Here is a 19818-nt window from a genome sequence, read left to right as displayed (position 1 = left end):
GGCTTGCGTCTTCTTCCTGATTGTGGCAGTGACAAAACTGTGCCACGCACTTTATACTTACGAACAATTGTTTGCACTGTTGCTCTGGGGACCTGCAGCTGCTTTGAAATGCCTCCAAGTGACTTCCCTGACTTGTTCAAGTCAATAATTCGCTTTTTCAGATCCATGCTGAGCTCCTTTGACTTTCCCATCGTAGCATTTGTGGGCGTTTGCATCCAATGAGCCTTATTTAAATGGCCTTCAAGAAGTCACCAGCTGTAGTCACTCACAATCATTCACAAGAAATTAAGAGGCCATGCTATGATGCCATCATTCACTGACTCAAGTACCTTGCTACTACATTTATTACATTCATCTGCATGCATCCCTTCTACTCAAAAATTGGATGTGTATTTTTTTCTTTCTAAAAAAATATGTTTGAGAAATTTCACCTTGAACAGAAAATTAGGAAACAGAATTGGAGCAAAAGGGTAAGGATACATTTAATTTCATTGTACACCATTATTAATAACCGCTTTACTGACAAAATGGACTACTATTACTGTTCACTGATGCGATTTTCTATATGCAACAGTTAGTTTAACTAATTAGGTTTGTGCTGAAACAGGAAGCACATTGACTGAAATCAACTGATTGGTGGAAAAGTTTTCTCGTATAGGTTGGAACCAAAACCTGCACCCACTGCGGACCATTTTGCCCACGCCTTCTCTATAGGGAATACAGGCAAATAAACTCACGAATATCACGTTTCTTTGGGGGAAATACCTTCACGTAATGCCCTGAAGATGCCATCGAGACACTACAATGTCCATCATGGCATTCACTCGCGTTCTCACTCCATTTCTGGGCACAAAAACTTTGCTCCTGCGTACTTTAAGTTAACCATTTGGTGCACTCTTTTGTCCGATTTTCAACCATTGATGACTTAGTGTTTGGTGGCTTGTACATTCATTTTCCCTATTTGCCACTAAGTGCATGAGTTCCACAGCTTTGCTGCAACACTGCACTGGATTATGGGAGCGGAGGTGTGACGTGTGACATCAAGGGAAACCAACTTTAGAATAACGTCATGGTAGGTTTAGGTGATAATTTCCTTTTTTTAACAGGGTGCCCGTAAAAACTGTGCCTAATATGTTCAAGCCTCTTCAAGGACTGCATGAAAAGTAAAAAAAAATTCAAACCTTAAAAGCATGGAAGTAAAATTCAAGAATTTTCAAGCATTTCAAGAAATTATATAAGAAGTTGAAAAGATGACATCGATTTATGTATATTTTCCATCAAGCACTAGGCACGAGCATTTCTCTTTGCCATATCAGGAACTATTACTACATAAAAGACAATTTCAAAAATTTGCACAGATATCAAAATAGATGATTTTATTTGTAATGTATTAAAGTTTTCAACACATCTGGCAGTGTTTCAGTTCAAAAACAAAGAAGTCAATCAATCCTCAAGGCCTGATAGGATACAATGGTGATTGGACATTTTTTTTTTTTTTAAATCAGAAAGAAACCAAGTCAACAAACATGAGAGGGAAAAAAAACTAATCGCAGACAATCATACAGGTTTTTCAACAAACCTTAATTGACCAAACCATCTTTGGATGGAAACTAAAACCACCCCTCAATTAGGGCTTAGAGTTGAAACTTCTATCTACTTCAAGTTCAAGACAGTTGAAATTCAACTTGAAATGTATCCTTCATATCTTTAGGCTAGAATTCAGTTAATTGTTGTGAGTGGTTGAATTCCAATTCAATAACACTTATAAGGCGTACAATCAAACTAAAGAGAAATTGATCAAATGCTCACGAGAAAACAAAAACAATGTAGTGGACAACTTTTAAAACAGAATGAATCAAATAAGATTGTCGGTCCTAATTGTATCTTTAATACATACAACAAACTAAATAATTAACAGCAATATAATAAAACAAGAGTTGCTCAGACTCATTAAATGTTGCAGTGACAGAGTTTGGATGTTTTTTCACAATACAAGTTCTGTTAACATTAATTTGTGTGCGGCTGTAAATGTGCACCATTAAATGAGTATTTCATTGTTAATATTGAAGTTTTAAGGAGACAATAGAATATGTTCAGATACAAAATGAATAATAGAAATAACAGTTTGAAGTAGAAAAAAAATACTGTTAAATTCATTTGTAAGTGTGTCTTAAAGATGTGCCCACAGGACAACAGCAATCCTATTTTAGGCAATAAATTAAAAGGGCCTGACGTTGAAAATTTGACACAAGTGCTATAATCATCCAGTCTTTCTTAAGACATATTTCTGAGAAGCAGTGCAGTTCAGTTGTGTTTTTTTCTTTTCATTGAGTCACATGAATTGATATAATATTGGACAGACAATAGATAGCAATATGTAACAATCAAAGGGAAACTACATACTGCATTTAATTACCCAAATTGGTTAACTACAAAAACCTTTGGTCTCATAATAGGATCTTTGAGAAAACCACTGTCCATTAATGTTTTGAGAAATGTAAAAATATATATTTTTAGCACTGTTTTTGTGATTTACAACACAATGTAAAGTTATTTTATAATTACCCCCATTTGTTGGACCATGATTTAAAAAAAACCTAAGTAAAGAAACAAAATTAAAAACACAGTGGCAAGCCAAACTGTACCACTTGATGGAAACAAAGCATATTTTGGTTATTTCAATTATTAATTCAAAGAGAAAATTCCAAACTCGACGAGGTAATAAAGACGTGCATTGATTCAGGAATCTCCATTTAGCTCGAGCATTTCACTAAATTATTATTCACCTTAGCTTGTTTATTTTAAATCATTATTAATCTTGAATTTCAACAAGTAGCTAATATCAGTACTATTTGGCTTTGGGATAGGGCTTTTCATAATTTTTATGACAAAGGACAGTATTATAATACACAATGATGACTTGAACAGGTTTATTTGCATTGGATTAAGAAAATACCTGATAACTGCATTTTTCAACCTCAGCTTTCAGGTTCTTATGTGCACATTGACATAGTTCCCAAGATGATAAATACTCAGATTTTGGGTTAACACTATCATTTCATTGACACAAGAATATCAAACATCCTAGTTGAATCAAATCCCAATGGTCCTCGCTTGTCAGTTGTCAAACATTATTTACATTTGCTTTGTGGATTTGCCAGGTTATTTATTTTCAAATGATGACAAAATACGATTATAATCCCCAAATAATGGGTCAGAAAAATAAAGGCACTTTGCCAAAAGACTTTTAAGCAGAGTTCAAGAGTGGAACTTTTCTTTCACAATACTGTGGACTTGGGTGACCTAAACGCCAACAGATCCTGAGTGAGCGCCTACATTTGTAAAATTCCAGGCAAACCACCTAGCTCACAGTCCAAATGATATGCTGTTGTATTTTCTTCTTGAAGAAATCAGGATGTGGCTGAGTGTCGAGAGATGCACCTGTGAATATGACTTCAAATCAAGTATTTGTTTTGAGCACAATAGATTTGTCTCAACTCCAGCTGACATCATATTGTGTCCAACCCTCTGGTGGAGCTAAAAACACCCTTCGACCACGATGCAGGAAACTGACGACACCCCTGTAGCCTGTCCTTGGGACTCCAGATTTCAAGTCATCCATCACCCCCAAATTCCGGGCCAGGACTTTAAAACTATCTCGGCTCGAGTACTTCACTCTGTACGGACCACTTCCTCTTAAACCCCCTCCCTGTTGCAGCTCTTCAATTTTAACCAATGGGGCATTGTAAACCTCTTTAATAAACATTTCATCATAGCTCTCTTTAAGCAAATGAGAGAAGTCTTGTTTGGTAAAAGGCACAAATTCAGTGTTAAGTCTAATATAGCGTAGATACTGGTCAAAGAACTGACCTAAACTGACGCCTTTTCGGCCAAAAGTGATAGTCCGTGAGATTTCTGGGCGGATACACGATCGATCCTTACGCTGCTCTGGGAGACGCATCCAGTCGTCCCAGAATGCAGAAGGCCATTTGGGTTCCAGCTCATCCCACAATTCTTTAAGCAGCATCCAGCCCAAACCAGGGAAGAAGTCGGTCCGATGGAGAAGACCAGCTTTTGATGGATCGACCAAGGCTTCTCTGCCATTATCATTCCAAGCAGATACACACCACAAGGTAGGATCAGACTGTAGAATTATGTACATGGCATGGAAATACTCGAAGAAATCAGGTGCAACCTAGAGAACAACAAAAAGATTCCTCCTTTTGTATTGCACATCTTCCATAACTTCTATAAACATATAACCATGTTTCGTAATATTACAGTCTTGTCTGCTATATGATATATTTACTGTATTTTCTGGACTATAAATTGCAATTTGTTTTTCCAACTGTTTGGCGGGGTTGCGACTTATACTTTAGTGTGATTTATTTCCATGTTATCCCCTGGCTTGTATGGGTTTTCTCCGGGTACTAAGGTTACCACCCACAGTCCAAAAAAATGCATATCTATATGTATATGCACAGTAGGCTGATTGAACACTCTAAAATGCCCCTAAGTATGAGTCTGAGAATGAGTGGTTTGTCTCCTTGTGCCCTGTAATTGGATGACCACAGATTTTGGGTGTCCTCTGCCTGGTGCCCATAGTTGGCTGGGATAGGCTCCAACCATCCACCACCCTTGTAAAGGTAAGCGGTTCAGAAAATGAATGTCAAACCTACGGTTCAAAGTCAGTGGGCGGGACTAAGCCCTTGGAGGTGCAAAGCAATGGAGTTTACTGAAAGGGACCATGAACATCAGCCTCTGAGATCCTACCTGCTGGTCATGGCTGGATGTACTGCCTTATCAAACAGGTCTTAGTTCTGCTGACTGACTTTGATTGAAGAGGTTGACAGATACAATAAACATGTGTAGATACACACCTATAAGGTGCACTAATGTCGAAAATTTTCTCTAAAATGATGTGGCCAATCGGTCGGTGCACCTTATTTATGCACTAAATTAAATTTTTTGTATGAGCCTGACCACTTGACTGACTGGTTTCATTTCTTGCCAACACGCTACTTATTGCAATCAACCCAGTGGACGTTCACCCTACTATCATCCCCACATATTCCAATAATTATGGTATATCCATTCAATTACCATTTTAAAATTGTGAAAATATGGTATTTATTTTTTCAAATGGAATATTTTGAGATTTTGCATCTACAAAAACAGGCGTGTTAACTTCCTTATGATATTCACACAAATAAAGTGCTTTTGATTCATACAGTATCTCAGAAATACCATGTTCAAATATTTCAGAGTAACCCATTTGTACTCCCGATTAAAAAAATGAATATGGAAGGCAAAGGCAACTAAGAAAAGGCAGGGAATTAGGATCTACTTTCATAATTATGGCTTTTCTTTCAGTTGTTTGGTGGATATAGGTAAAAAAATATGGTCTACTCTCATTTTAAGTCACTTGCTGTACTATTACATAACGCCTTTAAAGGCCAATGAAGAGCACAACTGAACACAGGGAAGGATCTTAGAGTAAAGGAATAGGCAGGCGACAACTCACCTCAAGGTCATCCTCCACGATGATGACAGTGGACTGTGAAAAAGTCTTGAAAACTTGGTTCAGGGCCCAACGATAATGTCTGGCAATTTTGTAGTAGCCCTGGAACTTGCGGTGCTCTGGCCGTACTCTTATGTCTGAAAGGTCTGGCTGTTTTATATGTGTCACTTGGTTGCCATATGATCCAATGACCCCAGCTGTTTCTGCATGACCACAGTCTTGGCTGACAATAATAGGATAGTGCTCTTGGGAAGGACGGTACTGAATCAGTCTATCAAGGCTTCGTTTTACTGTAACTCTGTCACAAGCAATAACTAAGATAGGAATGATGACATCTGGGTTTGAGACTAAATTTGAGATTTTTATGTTATCAATCTCATCTGTCTTGATCAGATTAGATTGGCGCTTAGAGTCTGGGGTTTCCGAAGTAAAATACTGATGAGTGTGTTTAGGAGTTGGATTTTTAGAGTGGACATTTTTTTTCAAAGGTATTGGTGACAGGTGAACTGCTTTTGAGATGGCATGTTTTGTAATGGCAATTTCTCTTTTTCCAAAATCTTTCTGCTTAGGCCATGCTGCTCTGTGACTTTCAATCTGCTTTAGCAGCTGTTTTTGAGTCTCGAGCTGAATTTCAACTTCCTGCGCCAACCGGATCACCTCTCCTGCCAGGTTGTTCCGGCTTCCTTTGCCTCTGATAAAACCCCATTCCTCATTTTCGCCTGGTTCGTGGCCCCCACCATCCCCTAGGTGACCAATCGGTGGGCGTCCCAAAAGGTAAAGTAAAAGCAAAGCATTCCAAGCAACAAATAAAAAAGCACTGCATAGTATAAGTGAATCTTTCTTTCGGACCATGGCCCAAGGACACTAAAGTGGTTGGTTATGGAAACGGATAAAGCAAGGGAACAAGTATTTCAGTCCTAAAGGTCCAGGTGAAAAAAATGATGTCTGATCACATCGTACAAAATTAAAGAGTTATTTTTTGACAGGGGAGTCCATGGTAGAAAAGGACAATAAAAGTCACACGCAGTTACTGCGGAATGCATCAACTTCATTAGATGAGAATGGACAAGAAGGGGGAAGAATTGGGTCACTTTGGGTTGAGGGAATGAGACTCCTACATTATTCTTCAGCCATTAGCCTGGAAACAGAGTGAGAAAAACAATTTAATCATTATATGGAAGTGGATCATATGACGAATAAACAACACATTTCAAACCGATCCACTTTGTTTTTTTATTTTTCATTTTCCTATAGAAAATTATTCAGAATATTTATAATGTACAATAGTGTAACAGTAAACTAAAATTACATATCGGTTAAATTTTTGTATTGCTCGATTCAGTAAATTTTCGGTAAAAAAAAGAGCAGGTAAAAAATATACCTAAAATGCTTTTATTTTATTTTTAATGTGAACAAAGAAACTTGGTGAGTCTTTTGTCATATTTTAATACATTTCTGAGTTGGTAAAATTAAAACAAAAAAGCAATTATAACAATTATTACTAATATTACAAACAATTATAAAATCTTAAATAAAAAAAAAAACAAGCAAAACTTCAAACCCTAAGCAGCAGCAACCTTTACAATTTTCCGTGCCGCTTAACCTCATAAGGGTAACAAGAGGTGCTGGAGCCAACTTAGGCCACCAGGCGGGGGACACCCTGAATTGGTGGCAATCCAATCGCAGGGCACAAGGAGACGGAAAGCCATTCACGCTCACGCTCTTACTCAGGGGCAATTTAGAAGGTTCAAACAGCCTACCTTGCACGTTATTGGAATGGGGAGGAAACCAGAGTACAGTAATCCCCCAAATATCACAGCTTCAACTTTCACGGCTTCACTACATCGAAAATAATTTTCTAAAAATTAGTTTTTTTTTGTAAGTTCATAAAAATGAGAGAATCCACGCTGAAACTCCCAAGCAGAAGTCACTCTCTTGTCCTCCGCTTGCTACTAGAACTCTGCATTGAAGTAAAAAAGTATTATTATTATTTTATTTTTTGTTTAAATAGGAGTGACCCTATTTTGCGGTTTTTCGTTTATCGGGGCCATGTCTGGTCTACATTCACCGCGATAATCGAGGGATTAGTGCACCCATAAAAAACCTCAACCAAGCATAGGGAGAACATGCTTGCTCCGCCTGGGCTTTCACCCTTGATCTCAGAACATGAAAAATGTAATGAATTTAAAGTTGCCATCCTACATAAACACTTGTCGAGACCTGTTTCCCAACCACTGTGCCTGTTGTGTACGGCAGGCCGTTGAAAGTTGTATCCACACACAACTCAGGAGAAGGAAAAGAGATTTACAAAATTAGTCTTTAATAACAGAAGAAGCCCGCCAAAAAAACGCAAGTATCAAAATAGACAACAAAAGCACGACCAAGTCGGCGAATAAAACTAAGAAGCAAAAGTATAACAAAACAGCACGACCAAGTTGGCGAGTAAAATTAAGGATTCAAAGGGACAAAATAACACAAAATACCAGTGTATAACTTGTAGGACGACTCAGGATTGTCGGACAAACACAGCAGTAAGCAAGGACAAGGCATGTAATACTCTGACAGTATGCTGATTGTGGCAGGCGTTCTTAAATACTCGTGATTGCACCAATCCACCGCAGGTGTTTCACCATCCAGCCTCCTTGTCTTAATTAGCTGCTGAGGGCTAAAGAATATGACAGTGCCGTGGCACACCGGTTTGCCATGAGCGATGATCAGGTGTGCTGTGGGAGAGTACCTCCCCAAAACTCATAACTCAGGAGAAAATTCTAAGAAAATTTGTTTAATCTAATATAAAAAAGATACAATAACATTTCAAGTTTGGGCAGCGGGCTGACGCCATTGCTCGAGGAGCAACGTGTTAGTTTCATTTCCTCCAAAACAATGAAGACAAAAAGAGACGAAGAACGTGGTTATTGCACTTTGAAAAACTAGCAAGAAACTTTCAATATGCCTCACAGTTTGAAACAAAGTGTTCAAGGGATTGATAAAAACATGGTCACAGTCTTGGAATACGGCCATTCTCTTGAGTGTCAGGTCCTCGTAAAAAAAACATATTTGTACCAAAAAAAAAAAAAGGCAGTCACAACTCTCCATCAACATCTTTCTTGTGTGCTGAAAACCTCTTGCAAAAGCTCCTCCATAAAAGCTGCCATATTAAACAGCAAAATATGGTAGTATGTCAGTAATAATAGGGGTGATCCTACTTTGCGTTTTTTTGATTATCGCAGCCATGTCTGGCCTACATTATCCATGATATTCAAAGGATGACTGTATTTTTCCCCAGGCAGCTGGTAACCCTAACCACTATTGAAAATGATTGAGAGTATGGCATCCCTGGTTAAGAGTTATTTAGATGTTAACAATTTAAAAAGTAGGATAACTATGAAATTCAATTAATTTAATTGCATTTAATCAGTAGGGGGAAAAAGCATATGCATAAGTGGACAGAAAGCATTGATGTTAACTCGTTAGCAAGTGTTCCATTGTCTCTAATGCTACATGAAACTGCACTCAGCAGCTCCTGAGTGTGAAAGAATATGAAAAGTCCCACTACTAAATACATAAATTAGAACATTTTTAAAATGTGTTCAACTACCTCCGAGCATGATAAAGATAATGTGATCCCAGAACACGAGGGCTCATTTTGGAAGCCTACACAGGAGATCTTCTGCATTAGCATCGTAAACCAATTAGTATTGACAAATATAGACAAGTAATCCTGTTAGGATGTGAATCTCAAGGATTATTGAACTGATAACAGGAAGACATGAAGGTTGGCAACTTGGCAGTGTTTATCATAAAATGCTTGGTTGGTTTGTTTATATTTAATAGAATTATCAAATAATACAGATGCTTAATTTTCCTTTGATGCTGTTTTACAGCATTCTTCAAGACAAAGATGACTTCAGCGCATAGTTTATTAACATAGTGAAATCTAATTAATGAGATTTTTTTTCATTTGTACGGACTTATTTTGCGACAAACTAATAAAACAGGGGATAAAAACCTGTTCATGCAGAATCAGTCATCGGCCAAATATGTGAGAAACACATCAAATTTCTTTCTTGTAAATAGTATTGCACCAGTATACCGTTTACGAATACATCAACATACACATTTTCAGGTTACAAAAGACTGACTGATATGTAAATCATGGTTAAAAAATACGATAATGCGTCCAAATTATGAAATATCACAAGGGAAAGCATACAAATATAACAAAAACATCCTGCAACTCTTGCCACAAACTTGAGTCACTTTTCACAGCCAGTATGCATGCCATGCGCATGTTATATATTCTCCTTTCAGCAACACCCATGCTGGTATGGATAAGTATCACATGTATTTTGTTTCAAATTTAAAATGACAAACTTCTGTGAATAAGTAAATAAAGTACTTTCCTAATTATTCATTTATGAAAGTAACTATTTTACCTTACTTTAAGAAAAGAGAATATTATGATTTTAAAAAGTATTTTTGGTATTCTAATGTGCAATAAAGATTAGGCATCTCCTTCCTTACACTAAGGAAAGGAAAGCATAATAAAACCTGCAGAAATTTTGACAGACGTTTTTGTTCATTTGTGTGGGCAGGCCGGTGAGTGGTTAGCATGTCGGCCTCACAGCTCTGGGGTCCGGGGTTCAAGTCCTGGTCGGTCCACCTGTGTGGAGTTTGCATATTCTACCCGGGGGCTGCGTGGGTTTCCTCCGGGTACTCCGGTTTCCTCCCAGATTCCAAATACATGCAAGGTAGGCTGATTGGATACACTAAATTGCTCCTAGGAATGCGTGTGTCCTTGTGCCATCATCGGCTGGCCACTGAGGGTGTGCCACGCCCCTAATAAGGACAGAGCAATTCAGAAAAGATGAGTGTTAATTTGTATAAAATTGCCTTCAAATCAAAAGTTACTGTGCAACATTAAATAAATAATTAAGAAAAAAAGATTTGGATATTTTATTAGGCCGGTTCGGTGTTGTATTCTATCTCATAATCGCTTATTTTGGATGTGATATACTGTGATCCTTCACCGCGTCACGCCCTCAATATTTGTGGCCTCAGTACATCGTTTTTTTTTTTTAAATCTTAAGTTTAAAAAATAAGTTCATAAAAATGATAAAATTCACTAGCAAGGGGAAGACAAATGATGAAAAATAGCGTGAGTCAGGGCATCGCTTCTTCCCATTTCAGGAGAACCCTTGTCCCAGTTCTGGAGTTTTAGGTTTTTAACAGGAGTGAATGAGATACGCAAAAAAAAAAAAAATCGATATAAAATGTAAAAAAATAATGTAAGACAATTTAAATCAAACTATTATTTTCATGTTTTTACATGAATTCAAATATTGTTTTAGCAAACTATTGAAAACGTACAGCACAATGAAAATGTGTTTATATTTGTGTTTTGGTCCTTAGTTTTACAGTCACTAATTCCACCATGTGTCACACTTCAGTTGCACTTGCATGTTGTGCAATGAGCACATGTCGGTCCTTTTGGAAATGGCTTCAACACGGGGTATTTCATCAAATACGAACCAGTAAACTTCTGTGAGTGTCTGGGTTTCTTATTAGAAGTGTCATCCAAATTGTCATCCATTTTGCTCTTATCCTGAGTAGGTATATTGATAAGACTTACCAGTTCTGTGTACTCCTACTTCCTTTAGAGAACAACCCCCCAGAAATGATAGAATTTGTTTAAAAACAAGAGACTGGTTGTTTAGTCAGCCTTAATAATACTAACTTCCCATATGAAAAAAACAAAAATGTTCAGATGCAATCAATTCTGAATTGATTGCACAAGTCGCACAAGACGAATCATTTGTCAGAACTTGTAACTCGGATGATTCTCAATGCACCCGTGTTACTGAATTCATCCAGTTTAGTGCAGTTGAATCAAATGCGGAAGTAAGATGGCGGAACCCGTAGCGACGGTGAGAATTTTGAGGCATTCAGGAGTCGCTGAGTTTGCGTTACTTGTACAGAGGAAACCCAGGAAATACCAGGGAAGTTGGCAGCTCTTCAAAGACAAGACATTTTACAATAGCCTCAGCCTCGTTTCAGTGCTGCGAATGAGCTTCCTCGGCAGTTCAATAGTCGGCGAAACGCTACGTCGAGGAAGATAGCATAATTCAACAGAATGGTTGCTTATCTTCTAGAGAAAGTTTTTAACATGGATGAGACTGGCATTTTTTCTAAGAGGTGCTTTGACGGACATTCTTATTCAAAGATGAAGTGAACATGCGAATTAAGGTGTGTGGTAAAGCTCCTGGCTTCATGTTAAAGCCAGCCTTAATCTATAAATTCGACCATCCTGATGTTTTAAAAAAACAAAAAAAAGCCTTGCTGCCTGTTTGCTGGATGTGCAACCCAAAGGCCTTCAAAAACGACTGCTTCAACCCGAGTGCAAAGCTGTATCTCGCTGAAAGAAGGCCGCCCTTCAAGGTCTGGACTGTGCAGGAGGACTGAAACGCCCATTAACCTATTTTTAATTTTTATTTATATCAAGCAGAGGCACTAGTTTTATTGTTAAGTATTTAAAATATTTTCAATTTTTATATACAGACTATACTAAATATTAGTAGATCAGTCTTTTCATTATGATGGATTTTACGGCTTTGATATGGCCGTGAAGCTGGCAAGAGGACTTCAACACATGGTGGGCAAGGCACTTTATTGCTTAAGCATTAAAGATAGTTGTATCATTGACAAAAAAAAGCTATATCCAAACGATATCTATTGATGTTTTGTGTTTCCATTCATTCTTTGGGTCTTTGATTGGAGAAAGCCAACAAGGGGTCAAATTCTAGTTTGGGACAAGGCAACATGCGACACTGCAAAACTGTGCAACTTCTATGTAGTGTATTAAAAATGCAAATGGGATTTGGGAACGTTTCCAACAACATATGCACATTAAAAAAAATGTTAGAGAGGCTCTGCAAAATATAGTGTTAGGAAATATCACTTTAATTTCCATCAAAATTGACCACTGAGAAATAGTTCACATGACTTCCCATCGTGTTCAGAGCCAATTAATAACCGGCGGTCGCCGCCTCTTGCAATGTTGCCATATCATATCTATCTGTGGCTGAATTATTTCCCGTGTCACTTAACATTAAGCCATCCGATCGAGACGGTAACGTAATGAACACCAACAGTGGCGTTCACACGCTTCTCAGATCAGGACTTCAAGGTTCTAGGAGGGTATGACGAAAGACAGCCCAAACATCAAACTAACAGGTTTCGCAAACGTGCCTTTAGCCTGCTAGCTAAACCAGGCGATGTTGGTAGCCGCCCGGTCCTAAGACACGTATTAATGATCGTGAGAAAGTCACTCACCACGTAAATTTCGCCCCCAACAAAACAACGTGCCTCTCATGTTGGAAGGGAGATTTGATTCACAAAGAGTCCATTCCAGCTGGTCAAGAGTTAGCAAACGTTAGCCACTCATTTCCACCGCTATCCCGTTCGCTGCCCATTTTAATCCTGGTACGCACCGGCTGAAGTGACAGTCATTACACAATAACCCAAGTCACCGCAGACCGACTTCTAAATGTTAACAGAAGATGTTAATTTTCCAGTACGAGCGTTCCAATCACTTGCTGGTACAATTGGCGTATTGATGACGGCGGTAACGCAATTTCATTCCACTACACTTCCGGATTGGCTCACTCGTGTATATGATGATTTTTTTTAGTTTTTAGATGTATTATTTGACCTAATTTAGCAAGCACGGGGACACCAATTGGCAATACATTACCGTATACATAAATATAAACGATATATGTCTGAATGTATTTTATTTTATTTTTCTTTACAAATATAGTTGTAACCACTCAAATTTCACGGATAATGCATACCAGACATGGCCGCAATAATCGAAGTAGAAACACCCCCATTATTACTACTGTTACGACTCCCCCTGGGGTATGATATACCAGGGAGTCGCAACTATCACAGCAGACAGGTTCGGTCAAAGATGAGTTCGGACACACATTGCAAGTAGCCTTCAGTTATTTTTATTTACAATAAAGTCAATAAAACAGACTACGGGATAACATAGGGGAAGCACGAGATATTAAAGTGGCACCCTCAAATAAACACGGTAAAACCCCCTCCCAGACAGGTGTCCAAATGAACACCCACAAAAATACAGGAAATAAGACCGAAGGATGCCACTGTTAAACTGATGTAATATAATCTAGACGGGAATAACTGTCTAAATGCACAAACTATGTATACCCAAAGGTGTCTAAACTTATCTCAAGTCCCCCTAGGCAACCCAAAATCATTAACATCATATACAAAATATAACAGGGAGTAACATACTCACAAGCCTGCAACTCAGCAAGGCATCAAGGCATCAATGGCAAGGGCAAAGGCAAGGGAAGGGGTGAACTGACAACTGAAAAGGCTTTAAATAAGGGCAGGAGGGATGATTGGGGAATTAATTACAGCTGTGTTGGCCTGGGCAGGGCTCTGTCACAGGGGTGGAGCCACAGTTGCAGATACCTGTAAAGAAAAGAAAGCACACACCTCCTACATAGTGTGTGTCCAGGCTGCCAGCCGTAACACCTCCCCCCTCAAGAGTCAACCTGTTGACGAAATCGAACCACCAACCTGCCTCAATCAATCAATACACTCCTGTTAAAACTCTCCTAAACTTGAGATAGGGCATTATACATAATTTCTTCTGCGCCGGCTTCCATTTTTGAGCCGATATCCTCTTCTGCGCCAGCGTGCTCTACTGCGCCCCCCTTTTGCGGCGGCCAGTCACGAGACAAGGAAGTGGTCGGTCCGGTGGGCGTCCGCGCCAGCCGATGACAAGGCCTGGCCGGTCTGGCGGGCGTTCGCGCCGGCCGGTGATGAGCCGTGGCCGACCTGGCGGGCGTCCATGCCAGCCAGAAACGAGACGAGGAAGTGGTCGGTCCGGCGGGCGTCCACGCCAGCCGATGACAAGGCGTAGCCGGTCTGGCGGGCGTCCGCGCCGGCCGGTAATGAGCTGTGGCCGATCTGGCGGGCGCCCACGCCAGCCAGAAACGAGATGAGGAAGTGGTCGGTCCGGCGGGCGTCCGCGCCAGCCGGTGACAAGGCGTAGCCGGTCTGGCGGGCGTCCGTGCCGGCCGATGATGAGCCGTGGCCGATCTGGCGGGCATCCGCGCTGGTCCTTTAAGTCTTGGCCAAGCCCCCTTCCTTTAGGAGACACTAGAATTTTAGAACGGTCAGGCACCTTACCCTGGTTGTTCGGAGGGTCGCCAACTCCCTCGTCCAGGGGTGCCAGAGCTTTGCCGCTCTTGCAGTCACCGGCACCATCATCCAGGGGCGCCGGAGCATTGCTACCACTTCTGGGCGGGCAGTCGTTGGCCAGAACGGTGTTTGGCAGAACAGTGCTAGGAAGAACAGTGCTAGGAAGAACTGTGCCTGGAAGGCCGGCCGGCACCGGAAGCCTGGTTAGTGGCTTCGGCACGGGTGCGACTGGCGGCCCCAGTGGCGACAGGAGAACTTTGCGTGGCCTCGGCACCGGAACTTGGGGTGCTTTCTGCAGGCTGATCTTCACGGCGGACATTTTCTTCTTGCCTTGTTCTTTTTCAAGCCGCTCTTGCTCCAATTTTTCTCTTTCTAAATTTTCCTGCTCCAAAATATTTTCTCTTTCAATCAGTTCTTTTTCTTTTCGCTCTGCTTTTCTCTTTCTAGTCGATCTTGCTCTAAGGCCTTTTCTCTCTCTTGCCTCTTAAATTCCAAAACTCTTTCTTTCTCAAGCCGTTCTTGCTCAAGACGTGTTTTCTCTAGACGTGCAAGCTCCAAAGCTTTTTTTCTCTCTTGCCTTTTAAATTCCAAAACTCTTTCTTTCTCAAGCCGTTCTTGCTCAAGACGTGCTTTCTCTAGACGTGCAAGCTCCAAAGCTTTTTCTCTCTCTTGCCTCTTAAATTCCAAAACTCTTTCAATCACTTTCTCTACACGCTCAAACTCCATTTTCTTGAGGGCCAGCTGATGAGCATACTCCCTATCCCTAGCCTCATATTGCATACGTAATATCTTTAGAGCAATGGGGGGATTTTCCCCAATAGATACAGCACCATATCCCTCTGGTTTTCCTTTTAAACAAGCCCTGGGATTTATAACTAGAGCCTTTACATACAAGGTGACACCATCCCTGCCTACCTCATCTTTCTCCATCCTGCCTGATTCCTCAGAATCGACCAGAGACTGAGAGGAAACACCCGCAGATGCTCCTCCTGTGGCTTCTAAGTACTGCGCTGCTATTAATATATGGATCACCTCCTGCTTCAATTCAGCTAGCCTGGTAGTCCTGGACAGAGTGAACCCTAGATGAGCGGCAAGACCTAACAGATCTCTCCTCTTACATTGGTCAACCTGATCTACAGTGCCAAGTTAAAAAAGGAACTCTTCCGCATCAAAGTGCATCCTGCTAGTTACAGCACTACACTAGACTGAATGATAGCTATTAAATGTGTCTACCTTAACACTGCTTGCCCAGCCTTCACCGGCCTACTGCACATGCAGTCCGTACCACCAATGACCTAACTGCTGCTGTGATAACCAATCTTAATGATATCCCGGACGAGTCCCCACTTGTTACGACTCCCCCTGGGGTATGATATACCAGGGAGTCGCAACTATCACAGCAGACAGGTTCGGTCAAAGATGAGTTCGGACACACACTGCAAGTAGCCTTCAGTTATTTTTATTTACAATAAAGTCAATAAAACAGACTACGGGATAACATAGGGGAAGCACGAGATATTAAAGTGGCACCCTCAAATAAACACGGTAAAACCCCCTCCCAGACAGGTGTCCAAATGAACACCCACAAAAATACAGGAAATAAGACCGAAGGATGCCACTGTTAAACTGATGTAATATAATCTAGACAGGGGAATAATTGTGTCTAAATGCACAAACTATATGTATACCCAAAGGTGCCTAAACTTATCTCAAGCCCCCCTATGCAACCCAAAATCATTAACAACACATACAAAATATAACAGGGAGTAACATACTCACAAGCCTGCAACTTCGCAAGGCATCAAGGCATCAATGGCAAGGGCAAAGGCAAGGGAAGGGGTGAATTGACAACTGAAAAGGCTTTAAATAAGGGCAGGAGGGATGATTGGGGAATTAATTACAGCTGTGTTGGCCTGGGCAGGGCTCTGTCACAGGGGTGGAGCCACAGTTGCAGATACCTGTAAAGAAAAGAAAGCACACACCTCCTACATAGTGTGTGTCCAGGCTGCCAGCCGTAACAACTACCATACTATGTTTTTGTACAATACAAAAATACAAGTACAATTATCAAGAAGTGTATCTATTAAATGTTAGTTATAGGCACATGAAAAGACTTATGTATATCTACATACAATCAATATATATATTCATATATAAAAATATATAAGTACTTTAAATAATGAGCATCCCAGTGTGCAAGTGGTAAGCGTGTTGACCTCACAGCTACGGGGTCCTGGTTTCAAATGCAGGTTGGTCCACCTGTGTGAAATTTAAATGTTATTGCGCAGGTTTCCTCCGGGTACTCTGGTTTCCTCCCACATTCGAAAAACATGCATGGTAGGCTGATTGGACATTCTAAATTGCTCATAGGTATGGGTGTGAGTGTTCATGGTTGTCCTTCCTCTGGCCCAGAGTCAGCTCGGAAAGGCTCCAGCACCCCCCACGGCCCAAATGAGGATAAAGTGGTTCAGAAAACGAGATGAGATGAGTAATTTAGGAACTTTACTCAAAGTGAAAAGAGTTCTTCTCCGCTCGATTGGAAAAAAAACCTGGTTATTTGGGAACCTAAGTCTAAGTCTTCGTGAGATTTGAGAGGCATTGGATCATTGATGGAATCTCCTGGCCATAGGGGCAGCAGGATGAGTTTTTCTTTTTGAGATTTCATTTCATGTTATTATATATTTGCTCGCAACAAAGAATATGCTTGGCTTGCTATTAAATTTGCTTTGCTTTTTATTATCACCATTATACTAGCAGCGAAGTAAAAGCTTTGCGCCTGAAAACTTTGGTTAGACGAAACAAAGAGAAGCCAAAACAACTTGGACTGCTGGGAGCGAACAAAACAAAGCGGAGCCAGAACGTGTTGCAGTGCTGGGAATCTGGTCTGGGAACTGCACCTGCATCCACCACAGACGCTTCTCAAGGCTGACTTTTGATTCGGTCCTCGTCTGTTTTTACTATACGTGTCAACGCACATGCACGCTCAGACGTCTCACTTCTGTTTTCACCCCTCCTTAGTATTGAGACAAGTAATCAGGGCCCTTAAATGTAATAAAACAACAGAAAAGATGTATAAGGTCAGAACGGAGTTGGGAAGCCGTCTCAACGGTCATTCTCCTTGCAAGTGACGAAACAAACCCGCTCCGCTCTATTTCTCCCTGTGTTTCAAGGTATGCGTTGAGTTTTTGGTTTGCAATACACACTGTTTAGCATGTTTACTTGCTACTTACTAGTGTGTGCGTGAATGTGGGAGTCTAGGGGCACGCACATGGAAATAGCCAGAGCACGCTACCTTCGGCCACCATTACCGTTACCATTATGTGTTTAGTGTCTATGACGGTCGTAGCAAAGAAGTTATGTTATTGATATTTCATTAATTGCCCTGCTGAATAGTTGAGAAGGACTTCTCGAAGTTGTAAAAAGAAAAGATAACACAAGTTATCACTGTATATTGAACAAGTGTAATTGTACATTATGTTTTGGGTTCTAACATGTTGCTAATATTAATCTCGATCTCCATCTATATATATATATATATATATATATATATATATATATATATATATATATATATATATATATATATATATATATATATATATATATATATATATATATATATATATATATATATATATATATATATATATATATATATATATATATATATATATATATATATATATATATATATATATATATATATATATATATATATATATATATATATATATATATATATATATATATTGTACATCTCTGTATCTCTCTCTGTGTCTCTCTATATATATATACACACACACATACATATATATATATATATATATATATATATATATATATATATATTGTACATCTCTGTATCTCTCTCTGTGTCTCTCTCTCTTTCTCTCTCTCTACATCTCTGTAATTTTTTATTTTGCATTTACAAAGCATAACAACTGCCATATGATTATTGAGCCTAATCATGTGCTTTTCATTCATACAGTATCGGTGGTATCCATGTGAGGATTTTTCTCAATTTTCCTTCAAAGTAACAAATTTGTACTCCCTATTAAAACTAGCCCTTGGCTTATACGCGGGGGCAGCTATTTGTGCACTTTGTGGTGAAAGCTTTAAATCTCATACTTTTATAATGACAATAAAAGCATTCAATTCAATCTTCATAATCTCAGATTTAATGCTCACAAGGTACATGATACCATAATGTAAATGTAATTTAAAAAATATAAATTATACAATACATTTTCCTATTATCTCATGATTTTGCTGTTTTAAAATTATGTGCCCGTAGGACACTGATCAACCTCATTATAACAGTAGCTTCTCGAGGGTTCTGTCATTTGCAGCACTTTCATCTGCTCTTCAATCGTCTTCAACTCTGCCCGAACCGTCTCCATCTAAATTTAAAGGAGAAAGATGAATGTGGAAAGAACTAATAGTAATATATGTTTAGTAAGTCTGAAAAAAAGAGTGAATAATGTATCCCTCTTGAGCCTCTTGACCTGGGTTGGCTGCCATTGATGCTTTCAGCCTTCCAGGTGAAATAGATTAAATGGGAGCCAAAAAGTCCATTCATTAAAGGTTAGAGACATTAACATTAGAATCCAATGTAAAAACACCTAATTGTAAACAATAGAGCTCTCAAGCAGGTGCCAATTTGGCCTTTTGCTGGACAAATGATAGGGAGGAAAAAATCTTTCAATAGCTAAAGAAGGCTATCTTAGTGGCTAAGCCATAATGAATTTGGAAGTTGAAATTCCACTGAATTGTTACTGATAATGCTTTGGCCATGTTAAATAAGCTAAAGTCAACTAATCCATCCTTTTAAGCAACCCAATAAATACTCCTGGCTAGTTTAGTTGATTGCTTAAGATTTGTTGCTATAACTTAGAAATTCAGCGCTTAATCATTATAAGTGTTTGCAGCACTTCAAACCAATTTAAAATACTCAAAAACAACTTATGAAAATAACTTGACGGCAGGGATACTCAATACTTCAATTGTATCACCAAGACATTATTGGTAGATTACACCACAATAAGATTTGGTCGGGT

General features: G+C 39.4%; 2 protein-coding genes across 5 annotated transcripts in view; both read right to left on the bottom strand.

The window, feature by feature from the left end:
* Positions 1-1357: 1357 nt before the first annotated feature.
* Positions 1358-15049, bottom strand: mgat1b (alpha-1,3-mannosyl-glycoprotein 2-beta-N-acetylglucosaminyltransferase b). 3 transcript variants are annotated; one of them, XM_077743347.1, is made up of 3 exons: positions 13848-15049; positions 5525-6659; positions 1358-4195 (listed from the first exon to the last, which is right to left on the bottom strand). In XM_077743347.1, the coding sequence occupies exons 2-3, from the start codon at positions 6371-6373 to the stop codon at positions 3494-3496; spliced, it is 1551 nt and encodes a 516-aa protein (XP_077599473.1). In that variant the 5' UTR covers positions 6374-6659; positions 13848-15049; the 3' UTR covers positions 1358-3493. The 3 variants fall into 3 exon arrangements, with proteins under 3 accessions (XP_077599473.1, XP_077599472.1, XP_077599471.1); XM_077743346.1 differs by having other exon boundaries at positions 13844-13900; XM_077743345.1 differs by lacking the exon at positions 13848-15049 and adding an exon at positions 12854-13205.
* Positions 15050-18916: 3867 nt separating this feature from the next.
* Positions 18917-19818, bottom strand: part of vars2 (valyl-tRNA synthetase 2, mitochondrial) — a 46771-nt gene continuing 45869 nt past the window's right edge. For both annotated transcript variants that reach the window (XM_077743412.1, XM_077743413.1), the window contains one exon: positions 18917-19161. In XM_077743412.1, the coding sequence (XP_077599538.1) occupies positions 19042-19161 (120 nt within the window). In that variant the 3' untranslated portion in view covers positions 18917-19041. The remainder of the gene's footprint in view (positions 19162-19818) is intronic.

This window comes from Stigmatopora nigra, chromosome 21 (assembly GCF_051989575.1).
Source record: "Stigmatopora nigra isolate UIUO_SnigA chromosome 21, RoL_Snig_1.1, whole genome shotgun sequence".
NCBI lineage: Eukaryota > Metazoa > Chordata > Actinopteri > Syngnathiformes > Syngnathidae > Stigmatopora > Stigmatopora nigra.
This window is presented reverse-complemented; position numbering and strand designations above follow the sequence as displayed.

Coding starts and splice junctions, on each gene's coding strand:
- mgat1b (XM_077743347.1), bottom strand. CDS start 6,373: ATGGTCCGAAAGAAAGATTCACTTATACTATGCAGTGCTTTTTTATTT. Junction 4,196..5,524: donor TCGTGGAGGATGACCTTGAG/GTGAGTTGTCGC, acceptor GTTGTTCTCTAG/GTTGCACCTGATTTCTTCGA.